Here is a 12,695-nt window from a genome sequence, read left to right on the forward strand (position 1 = left end):
GTTTTTCTCGATTTACCATTTTCTCAAATCTTCACACACACACAGTTATAAAAGCTCACAGCCAACCGTACAAACAGCTAACTTCTGAATCCCGATTCAAAGTTTGCCCTCAGACACACACACACACACACACACACACACACACACACACACACACACACACACCCCCTGTCACACTAGAGGGATTCATTCAAAACACTGCTACCAAACGCTTGACTGTAGGTTTTCAGATAAATAATTAGTAACTTTGTGAAATCACAGCTCTGACTGAGAACTCTTTCAGGGACAACCCTGACTAAAGAAATGCAAAACAGTACTGTAATAAATACCTCTTACATAAGTGATGCTGTTTTGTACAAAAACCTGACCTTTGAAATGTCACACTGACAAAACATGTACTGTAGGGAAGAGTCCATGCACAGTAAAATACTTACATTTTCAAAAGCTTTATTTCCAAACACAGCGAACGTACAGGACTTGACTTTGATTGATTTTCCAAAGCATAATCACCTGTGATTCTGATTGGTGTGTCATCATTTTTCCTATTTAATGCTTACACATGGATAAATGAACCAACTAACCTAAACTATAGTGTGTTAGCAATCGAGAAAAACTGTAAGAGAAAAGCAAACATGTGCGTGTTAAATGTTTTGTGGCTTTACTGAAACATTCAAATTCAAGTCAGAAGGCATCATGTAACATTAACATCTCAGACCTGTTCCTTTGCTCTTTAGAGACGACATGAGGTCGATGAGTGTTCTTGCCTCAGGCGATGTGACATGTCTGGTCATAGACAAAGAGTAAGTGTGAGCCGTGAGGCATAAACCGACATTCATGCTATGGAAACAGCATAGTGGGCGAAAAAAAACATAATAACTAATTCAAACATTTGCTGTACAGTTGACCTTGGCTATATTCCACCATCTATATCTAGGTTTTTCAAAAAAGTAACTGGAGGCTTAGACGATGCTAGAAACAATCCTAGCAACAAGGCCAGATCGAAGTAAGTCAAGTCGGTGTGACTTTTACATTATCTATGGAAATAAATGAAACTTCACCAGTGTAATGATTACATTTTGATCTCTGTATAATAAACAGGGCAGAGGAAGATGGGATTGTGTTTGGGGAAATGTCTCTTAGCAGTTTTCAGGTGCTGTGTAATCTGGGGGAAGGACAGTACAGTCACACTCAGCTCGTGAGTATTGTACGATGCGTATCATGAACGAGTTCTGCAGTTTAAAACTTGATTTATAATTTATATTAAACTCTTGATATGAATTATAATTCTGGCAAACATTTTTTTTTTTTTTGGTCACAAGGTCCATTTGAAGAGTGACCCCAGCTGTAAGTTTGCATTAAAGACCATAAGAAAGCAGGCGATACAGAGTCCAGGCCAAAGAGAGAGGATGCTCTCGGAGAAACACATCCTGATGGATCTCCATAGTCCATTTATAGTAAGGTCAGAACACACACTAGGGTCTTCAGTTTTTCTTTGGAGCACCTTGAGAACCTTCTTATTTATCGTTGATGTTTCATAAAAGGGTATACCAGTATACCATAATCAGATTTGTAAAGCACCAGCACACAGATCGAGGAGAACTAGAGGATTAAAGGTTGTTTGTGGGATGATGTGTAAACTGTTCTTTGGTGACATCAGGCAATACAACCATTTTTACATCTAATTATAATTATGTTTATGCAGTTGTATTCCTTATTGAACTCTTTACTCACTTTAATGGTGGATACATTACTGTTCAAAAGTCTGGGGTCAGTACGATTTGTAATGTTTTTGAAAAGTCTCTTATATGGTTGCCAAGGCTTCATCCATTCACTCATCCATTAAACTGTGTTACGAACTGCTCCGAGACACGAAGGTTGAAATCCAAATGCAGCTTTAATTAAGGGGCAATCCAGACACGTAATCCAATATACAGGCAATAGGTCAAAACACAGGTAGGCCGTCCAAACAAACAAGCAAACAAACAAAGCCAGGGGTCAGAGGCAAAAGAGTAATCCACGAAACAGGCAAAAAATCCAAAAACCAGGGAAACCGCTTGGAAATGCAGTGCAACAACATACAAAACTTCACAGTGAGTGAATGAGTGAACATGGTATAAATAGGCTGAGACTAACAGGGTAATGAGACACAGGTGAATGCAATCAGTGATGATGAGTCCGGGCAGTGAGTTATGGGAAATGTAGTTTGTGAGGGAGTGATAATAGTCTGGTGTGGAGTGCCCTCTGGTGGCTCTCAAGGGCACTCCAGCTGCTGACCTTTACACTGTGATACTTTTTTTCATACTTCTTTGATGAATTGAAAGTTCAAAAGCAGCTATTATTTAATACAGAAGTGGTTGAAACCATCTATATATATATATATATATATATAGGATGCTCTCTTTAAAAAATAATAGATAAATAAAAAAGTCTTACTGAGCCCAAACTTTTGAACTTTATATTTTCTCTTCATATCAGCATGTCAGTTGATTGCAAATAAAATTTAAATTGTACATCAAAACAATGTCAAATACAATGTTTTGTTGGCTGTTTATGTCAGATTCAAAAGCTTGATTATTATAATGTTTTTCTCAGGTTGCATTGTACCTTTAAAGATCCCCGGTTCCTGTATATGCTGATGGAGGCTTGTGAGGGGGGAGATCTGTGGATTTTACTGAGAGACAGGTGCATACAGTGATCCATACATTCATTCTCCAAACTGCTTGTCCTCTGTAGGGTTGCAGGGATGCTGGAGCCAAACCATAAACCCTGTTTACACCTGGTATTAAGATGCGTTTTGGTCGATCGGATCACAAATGGACGAGCCTAAATACAGGTGTAAATGGGGTCTAAAACATTTTGAGCTTGTCCACTTCTGACCACTTCCAGAGGTAGTTGAAAATTCATTTGTACGGATTGCTTTCGTAGTGTAAACGCTCATGTGATCGAATGTGTTCGAACAGCCACAAAAGACCGTCTTCTCTCCGCCTACTGACCTAATGAGTAAACATTATCGGAAACGCACTAGCCAGACGGGATTTAAACTTTGTCGGCTGAAGATCCAAGTTTGGTTTGAAGACAAAAAACTTACCAAGCACAATGTTCCGTCATCTCCTGGCGGGTTAATGTGCAAATTGTGTAAGCTTATTCTGTTCCATTAGATTCTGAAAACACATACATTTACCCCCCCCCCATAGACCCTCCCCTCGAAGACATCAGGACAGAAGTGTTTGAAAGTGGACAGAAGAGACGGATTAAAACACCAGGTGTAACGGGAATGTGTCTCCCTCATCTACTTGTGATCCAATCGACCAAAACACTTCTTAATACCAGGAGTAAACAAGGCCATACATACAGTGATCTCCGATCTTCTTTCAAACTGATTGTTTTTAGTGATTCAGTTGTGAAGTGTTTGTAAATCACTTAATTGCAAGGCAGGACTTTACCATGAGTAAATATGACATTTGACAGAATCTATGATTCCATGAAGAACCTTTAACATCCATGGAACGTTTCCATTCCACAAAAAGGATCTCTTAATGGTAAAAATGTTCTTTAGATTATTAAAATATTCTTCAAAATAAGAAAAAAAAAATCATATTTTAAGAACTGTTCACAATGGTTGCTAAAGAAGCAGTCAGTGTTCTGAGACGCACGCTTAGGACTGCACATGCGCATTGGTCCCGCCTGAAAAATACGCTTTTTAATGCTATTTGAGCATAATAAACCACATTTATGATACAGTTGTTGTCAGATATCATTGGTGGTTGAAAGGGACTTTGTCTAAACTGACAGTGACTGACTAATATGTGATTTTATGTTTCAGGGGGACACTGGAGGAAGATGCTGTTCGCTTCTACGCAGCGTGCGTTCTGGAAGCTCTTAGTGTATTACACGGCAAAGGCATTGTTCACAGAGACCTGAAACCTGAAAATGTGCTACTGGACCAACGTGGATATGCTAAACTGGTGCTGAACACATACAAATTCAACCATGTTTAAAGTTAAACCAAATGGCAGCCTGTAACCACTTGATTGTGATTATTCATATTTTAACTATGGGGGTAAACACTTAACACATAGTTGTGTTTCTCTCTATCTACTGTATCAGACAGGGTTTGGTTGTGCTAAGAAGCTGGGCTCTTTGCACAGGGCCTGGTCATTCTGTGGGTCTGTGGGTTATCAGCCTCCAGAGGTCATTCTGCATCAAGGTCACAGCCTGTCTGCAGATCTCTGGGCTTTAGGGATGTTGCTGTATGAACTGCTCAATAGCAGGTGAGGTTTTTTAAAATTACTACATTGACTAAATCATTGTGTTGCAGTACATTTAACTATTGTAAGCTTATATATAAGCCAATGAGATTGCTTGCTCGATATTTAAATAGTCTGGTTCCATGTTCGCTGCAAGTTAGTAATTAGAGTTCCTCTGAAGCCCTCCCCCTCCCCCAGCACCACCTGTCTAGATTTGCTATCAGGTTTATGTCTGCCTATTTATGCAGCAGCATATCTTACATGCTCACAGCAGCATGTCTGTGTATCTATTGGCAATAGCAAGTTCATACTTGCTCTGCAGGAGCAGTGTAGCAGATCTAGTCCACCAAGACCAACTACATCAACATTGCAAAATTATTTCAGTTTGCATGGATCCGCGGAAACGACTAAAAATTCTGTATTATGTAGGCCAGGCAAGTAATTTGGCAATGTTAATTTGTAAAGAAAGACTACGCGCCTGCGCACATATATATTCAAACACGCATACCTGTAGACTAAACACGTAATATGCATGTGCACGCCATCACCATTTTCACAGATTCACGTTTTTGAAGTTTACGCTGAGATGATAACATTTTTCTAAATTTTTCAAAACTTTTCAAAACTTGCACCTTGGCACCTATTTCAAAGTTTGCGTTCTCGAGCCACCAAACACTGTTGTCGTGCAAATGAACGGCAAGAACCCATTAACAGTTTTCTGTTAAAACGGTGTCGTGTAAGCGGCCCCTATGTTAATAACCAATGATCTTTGAAACGAAAGTGAAATAATCAAAAACTAACGTTAGCTGGACAATAACTTTATTCAAGAGCTGCTGTAAAGCCAAAACAATCTCTGTTACTTTAATTTCCTATTATCACTGTAAAGCTGCTTTGAAACAATCTATATTGTTAAAAGTGCTATTTTAGCATCAATTGCTATAATGAATATGGTAGTCTATATTCATTATGAATATAGACTATAATAATATGGTATTTATTATTATATAATAAATACTATAATGAATATGGTAGTCAAGTCACTTGACTTGACTTGAATAGTTTTTCTGAATTGCTAAAACACATTTCTTGAAACCATCACTCACTTTCTCAAAACCTTAAACCCAAAACCAAATTTTCAACCCACATTCAGAGAACCTCTGACTCTTCTGGCAAAATCAAACAATTGCCTTAAAACTATTTTATCTGTGCTCAAAATCAAACAATGCTTTCAGATCATACACACATCGAATCAATATTATAAACTCTACAGATCATCCGTTAGACACTAATATAAAAAAATGGAGAACACTGAATCCAAAGAATGCAGTTAGAGAAAAAAAAGTATTTTGTATCAAAGTAAAAAAAAAAAATGCAATTACGTAAACAAGTATAGTAATGACAACTTACAGTAAGGTGAATAAATTGTAAACTGTTTGCACTGCAAGTATAGCATTGTACTGAATATTGTATAGTAGGCCTATTGAATGTCTGTATATTCAGCTCTTGTATACTGTGAAAATACAGTGACCCAACTGCAAAAGCCAAAAAGGTTAGAGTAAAAATCTCTAAATGAAAAGCATGTTCCAGTACACTCAGAAGAGTTGTGCAACTGCAAAATCACGGTCAGTGAGAGATTTTATTCTGCTTCAGCATCATGTCTTCATGTTGGGCAATGTGTTGGGCAAAGGGAAAAACCCTAAAGCCAGATCCAGCCTTGACAACATTCTCCACACCTTGCTCTTCCTCATCCTCTTCCTCATCTTCCACATCCTCTTCCTTCTCTCCCTCTTATATTGTTTCCATCCATTGTTGGTATCAACATTCAGTGCAACATTTTTAGTCAGATAAGAATCAATTGATATTCTGGTTTATTTTCAAATAAGAAAAACAACTCACACACTGTTTCCAAGGACGAAAATCCTACAAAACCCCCAAAAAGTGCTGAGCGAAAAGGTGACATTTTTGGGATACCCCTTCATCTGTGTCCAATTGATGCTAAAACGACATGCCTGGGTCTATTTGTAGCTTTCGTCTGAGCTATTTTAAAAGAAATCTTCAACACATAATCATTTTTAAAGTATGTGTAACACAAGCATGCTGTCGAAGACCACAGACAGGACTAAATCTTCAGCATGCATAAACAATGGCAAAAGTGTTACCAGTAAATTTATTTAGAATGGAAGATAAGCGAGAAAGTGGGCAGCGCAGCAAAATAATGTTTTAAAAATATAACCAAAAAAAGAAAATTCTGTCATCATTGACAGATTTCATTTAGGCACTCAATCATATGTGGAATACATCAAATATGGAAAAGCAATGAGGTTTGTTCTCACATATTAATAAAGGCCTAAATTAAACTTTTCATCATATAAAGCATTTTTCTCTTCAGGAGACTTGGATTAAACCACTCAATTCATTTGAAGCATTCAAATTTGGTTTGAATGGACTTTCAGTGGATGGGCCCAAATTATTAGAAAATATAAAAAGAATATTTTAATTAATGTTCAGAAGATAAAGTCTTATAGGTTTTGAATGACATAAGGGTGAGTAAATTATGACAGTTTTAGTTTTGGGGTGAATTATCCCTTTAAACATTGCACATGCTAGTGTGAAACTGGCTAACATTAACTCATAACGTGATCAAAGTAATTCTGGCTACTTTTGCTTGGTATCTGTGCAAAAATGCAGTAAACGACATGAGAGGAACATGAAGTACCTATCCAGATATAGCACACTTACATTCCTCTAAAAGTAGTCCAACTTCAAAAGGAAAATGTAAACTTTACGTTTAAATGAACAAACTTTTTATTTATTCATATTTCTGCTTTTAAACCCTGCATCTTGCCTGCTATGACTCCATTGCTAGTATTACTATAACAGTGTTTCCAGTTCATGTTTTTATAACATGTTTTAAATGTTAAAGTAGCATATCACAACTGTTTCCACCTTTCCAGCCCCCTGTTCTCTGGCTCAGAGCAGCTAAAGGGTTATACAGCAGCTCTGAAGGGAACAGAGGAGCTAGAGTTCCCCAAAACCATCAGCAGGACTGCAGCACATCTCATCAAGAGCCTCTGCAGGTAGAGTGTTTACTCACAGTTTCTACCTATATGAGAAGAAGAAAAACATTGAGAAAAGATAGATAGATAGATAGATAGATAGATAGATAGATAGATAGATAGATAGATAGATAGATAGATAGATAGATAGATAGATAGATAGATAGATAGATAGATAGATAGATAGATAGATAGATAGATAGATAGATAGATAGATAGATAGATAGATAGATAGCAGTGCACTACATACTCTTTGGGTTTGTGTGTCTGAGTCTGCTATCATCTGTCACCCCATTTCCAGGCTGAACCCCACAGAGAGACTGGGACAGAGGAACGGGGTCAAGGACATCTGCAAACACATGTGAGTCATTTGTGCTCTTCATCAAATATATTTGCACAGAAGGAATAGAAGGGATTGATGTGGGGTGAGAAGGGGAAGGATTCGTGAGATTAGATGAGTGGAAAAGAAAAGAGCAAAGTAAAGAAGAGAAAGCTGCTCTGTTTTTAAGTGCCGGCTTATTTTCTGCACTGATTAACTTGTGTTGTGTTTCTCAGGTGGTTTGAAGGCTTTGACTGGGAAGGACTTCAGAAGGGCACATTGACTCCGCCAGTAATACCAAACGTGAGCAGCATCAGAGAATACTGTACAGTCAAGAGCACTGGCCCAACTGAATGTCTCGGTTACATATGTAACCCTCGTTCCCTGAAGGAGGGAATGGAGACATAGTCAACGTGTCGACTGATTGGGATCACGCTTTGGCAGCCAGTCATCTTCGAGTATTGATAAAACGAGCCAATGCACATTGGCGTGCGAGATTTGCATCTCGCTCCGCCCCGCAGCGTGGGTATAAACACGGAAGCAGATGCACGTGTAGCCGGTCTGGTCGCGCACACGTGTCTCTCGCCACGTCTCAGCAACCCCTCTGCGTTGTGTGGTGTGGTGGTGTGATGCTGAATAAAGACTGGAGTCGAATTGCTGGTTCAGTGGTTCTTTTATCTGCATGAGTTGGGAAAATGCAGTTAAATTGTTGCATATAATCAAAGTTGGGTAATCAAGCCTGCTCCTGCCAAATATTTGAACACAGTAGAGAAATTAGCAGTCACGCTTCACAGGCCAACTTTTACACTAACATACAACGTCACACTGCATTCACTCCGCAATAAAATTAAACTTCCGCAGATAAAACGGCTTTAAAGGAAAGATAACTCACATGCATACTCATTTCCATCTTAACAAAACACTGATCAATTAATTTGTGACTTTTTCCAACTTTTAACACACTTTTCAACATGAGTGAACGAAATGCATACCTCGCTCTGCTCAGACCTCCGCGGACTGAAGCAAGAGCGCGCCACGCGCCAATGACGTCACAACAGCAACGAATGCAAAACTCATTAAGAAATAATATATTTTTTCCCTTTTCTTTTCTCACATATGCATATTAATTAAAAACCATAAGGATTTTGTGTGAATAAAAAAATAAAATAAAAAGGTTACAAATCAATACTCGTTACACACTCACCACTTGTTTTTCACTGAGGAGCCGAATGGAGCCCAGAGTCAGCGGTGGACCAGCAGTAGTGGCGACAGGACTACGTCTCCATTCCCTCCTCCATTTTCCCTCCTGAAAATGCGTGCAGGTCCCCTACCCTCTTGATGGAGGCCAAAGCAAGCAGGAGAACTGTTTTTAAAGACAGGACTTTTAACTCAGCTGCCTGCAGTGGCTCAAAGGGCGGTCTCTGCAGTGCGGTCAGCACCAGAGATAACTCCCAAGAGGGTATAGAGGGGGCGCGATGTGGATTCAGTCTCCTCGCTCCCCTCGGGAACCTGATGATCAGGTCATGTTTTCTCACTAATCTCCCATCCACTGCATCGTGATGTGCGGCAATAGAGGCAACATACACTTTCAGCGTGGAGGGGAGACAGAGTCCAGTTCCATACCGAGAAAAGAGATCCTCTGCACAGGGGCGAGTTTGCTCTTTTCCCAGTTGACCCGAAGACTCAACTGGCTGATATGTTGGAGCCACAAATCCCTGTGTTCGCACAACTGTTCCGGAGACTGAGCTAGTATCAGCCAGTCGTCAAAATAGTTGAGGAGACGAACACCACGCTCTCTCATGGGAGCAATGGCCGCCTCCGCAACCTTCGTAAAGAGGCGGGGCAACAGTGCCAGCCCAAAGGGTAGGACTTTGTGCTGATACGCTCGACCCTCTAACGCGAAGCGCAGGAATGGCCTGTATCGTGGCAGGATAGAGACATGAAAGTACGCGTCCTTCAGGTCGATCGTTGCGAACCAATCTCGGGGACGGATGCACTTGAAAATGCGTTTCTGCGTTAGCATCTTGAACGGAAGCTTGTGAATGGCCCGATTCAAGACTCGCAGGTCCAAGATTGGCCGTAACCCACCACCTTTCTTGGGTACAATGAAGTACGGGCTGTAGAAGCCGGTCTTCATAACGGCTAGTGGAACCGGCTCTATCGCATCCTTCGCCAGTAGGACTGCGATCTCCGCGCACATGACAGGGACACGTTTGCTCAGCACCAAAGTGTAACGAACGCCACTGAACTTGGGCGGACGCCGGGCGAACTGAATCGTGTAGCCAAGTCTGATGGTACGGAGGAGCCACCTGGACCGGTTGGGAAGCACTCAGGGGGACCAGAGGCACCACAGACGTACCCGGAGTGGGGCAGCAAGGTGGAGGACAGGGACCTGGCTCGGAAGGCCCGGGGGCGGCCCAAAGAGAGGTCTGAGTGTACAATGCAACACATACCTGTCTCCATGGGTCGGCTGGGGGTACAGGAGAAGGCGTAGTCGGGTCCTCGAACCGCTGCCGGCTGGCGACACAAGAGGGGACTGAGGGGTACAAGACTTTACAGGGTCGTACACCGCCAGTCTGATCCTTTTGGTATCCAGGAATGGAGGAATTTGCTCTTTTGACAATTCGGGTACCGCTGGACTCCGGGGAGCCAGCGGCGGAACGGTAAATACCTGAAGAGCTCGTCCCTCCATCCCTGGGTGGCCCGTGTCAGGGACGCTTGGTCTTACACTTGGCAACTGGCTTGGCAGTGTCTGACACAGGCTGGGCGGCCTGCCTGCGGCTGGCTCTCCGCTGAGGCCAGGGTGAAGGCTGCTGGGGTGGCCCAGCAAGAGCGGAAGCGGCGGCAGGGTGACGTCCTCGGCGACGAGCAGGCGGAGGAACTGCCACCGGCGGCGGGTTGATGGCAGCAGTGGGCCGCCGGAGCAGGATATGCCGGATGGCCTCTGTCCACTCTAGGGCGGCAGAGAACTGTTGGGTGCAGCTCTCCACCGCGTCGCCGAACAGCCCAACTTGGGAAATTGGGGAGTCCAGCAACCATACCTTGTCCGCATCCGCCATATCAACCAGGCTGAGCCAACAATGGTTGCGGTGTGATGGAGGAGTGAGGAGCCCACAGGGAATGGTTACCGGGCAGGAACTCCATCACTATCCTCCAATCACCCATCCCACACTGCACCCTAGGGTGGGGCATGGAAATTGGGACTCCATCTTCGCGGATGAAGGCGAGTCTCGATCTCAACACCGAGACAGTCATATTCCTGCAATGGGAACATGAGCCATCCACAAAAGCTGCTTCAGCGTGCTGTAAGCCCAAACACATGATCCAACAGGGGGACAGGGAACGACCGCATCCAGAAACACACGGGTGGAATGACATCTTGAAAAAGACGCAAACGCACACGTGTTGCTCTTTCAGGAAATGAAAACTCTCACCAGTGCCGGAGCACACAGGGGAATGATCGCAACAACACTGACAAGGATGGTGCAGCCTGTACCAGTGAAGCACTCACTCTCTTCGCCCTCAACCGGCCGTCAGACAAACAAACACAAACAGAAATGTGATACTGTTAAAACAGCAGTTGAGACTTCAGACTTCAAAGCTCGCAACCACCGCTGCACTCGTGCTGTAGATCCACCAGCACCGGGAGAGACTTCCTGAAGAAGCTCATACACACTCGCTCGTTGTAATATAACAACACTCTTCAGAGACATCGACGTGAAGACCGATCGGCTCCGAAGCGAAAGACAAGGTGGTGCGTGCATCCGCTTCCATGTTTATACCCGCGCTGCGGGGCGGAGCGCGAGATGCAAATCTCACACGCCAATGTGCATTGGCTCGTTTTATCAATACTTGAAGATGACAGGCTCCCTAAGCGTGATCCCAATCAGTCAACACATCGACTACATCGAGCGACTGAAAGGGAACCTCTTTCCTTAAGGGCACATTCAGCTTATACTTCAACATATAACAAACAGCTCTTTCAAATGATGCATCTGTCAAGTTCAAATAAATGTAACTTTTTTACAGGTTCCCGCTGTCTCTGATCACGGAGGACCAGCTCTCCTGGATGAAACCCACACTGAAGAAGCATCATTGGATGATTCTGGCTGTGATATAGACTTTTGATTTGTACCATGGTGATATGGATGATATCAATTGAAAATATTAATTATAATAATAATAATAATAATAATTAGACTCTGGTGTTAATTTTGCATTATTTTTGCTGTTGGTTACTTAATTTCTTAAGAGTTGAAAACCAATGCAGGTGACTGTACACAGCTCCAGGACTTAATCAATGATGGAATTACTTCAAATATGTCTCTGAAAAATGCAATTGTACATGATCCCATTTGGGTTTCTTTCGTTTGGAAACAATTTTTAAGAATACTAAAGAATTTTTTTTTAAGGATTTCAACTTTTACAACATGTTTTTGTGTTAACTTGTTAACACGTTTCTAGACTATTGTGATTACACATTTACCATTTTTGATTTCGTCACAGGTAAAATTTTGTGGATTTGTTACATTGTTCAACAGAAAACTTCTAGTTCCTCTGAGATTTCCTTTAACTGCCCAATAGCTGAACATTATTCCAGTATAATTAAATAGGGTTCGACTGGATATTTGAAAATACATTATTTCTCTCCATACTGGTCCAGTTTTTACATGCCAGTTTGAACTGTAAAAGAACTGCAAAATAAAAGAAAGAAAAAGAATCATCATTTCATTAACTATAGCCATGGTATTTAGTCCTGGTATCAGGGACCAGCATTGCACATTTTATTCTCTGAACTGATCAGTTCAGTTCATGCAAATAAGTAGATGATCTGAATCAGGTGTGGTAAATAAGGTAGGCATAGAAAACGTGCAGTTCTGTGGGTCCCCAGGACCATGTGTCATTTTCAGTAAACATTTATTTGCGGGCTTAAAAGGATAGTTCACAAAAAAATTCTGTCATTAATTACTCACCCTCATGTTGTTAAAAACCTGTAAGACTTTCGTTCATCTTCGGAACACAAATGAAGATCTTTTTGATGAAATCTAGAGATTTCTGTCCTTCCATTGACAG

At 41.6% G+C, this 12,695-nt stretch overlaps 1 protein-coding gene across 1 annotated transcript in view; it reads left to right on the plus strand.

Annotated features, from left to right (window-relative positions):
• prkg1l (protein kinase cGMP-dependent 1, like) overlaps positions 1-11,750 on the plus strand; it is a gene marked incomplete at both ends in the record, with an annotated part of 39,466 nt that extends 27,716 nt beyond the window's left edge. The window contains 11 exons of the mRNA XM_081348238.1: positions 735-800; positions 935-1,003; positions 1,099-1,195; positions 1,320-1,459; positions 2,593-2,682; positions 3,824-3,965; positions 4,108-4,271; positions 7,202-7,324; positions 7,605-7,664; positions 7,859-7,925; positions 11,652-11,750. Of these exons, the coding sequence (XP_081204364.1) occupies positions 735-800; positions 935-1,003; positions 1,099-1,195; positions 1,320-1,459; positions 2,593-2,682; positions 3,824-3,965; positions 4,108-4,271; positions 7,202-7,324; positions 7,605-7,664; positions 7,859-7,925; positions 11,652-11,750 (1,117 nt within the window). The remainder of the gene's footprint in view (positions 1-734; positions 801-934; positions 1,004-1,098; positions 1,196-1,319; positions 1,460-2,592; positions 2,683-3,823; positions 3,966-4,107; positions 4,272-7,201; positions 7,325-7,604; positions 7,665-7,858; positions 7,926-11,651) is intronic.
• Between the last annotated feature and the right edge of the window lie 945 nt (positions 11,751-12,695).

This window comes from Scardinius erythrophthalmus, assembly GCF_964197995.2.
Source record: "Scardinius erythrophthalmus genome assembly, chromosome: 20".
Taxonomy (NCBI): domain Eukaryota; kingdom Metazoa; phylum Chordata; class Actinopteri; order Cypriniformes; family Leuciscidae; genus Scardinius; species Scardinius erythrophthalmus.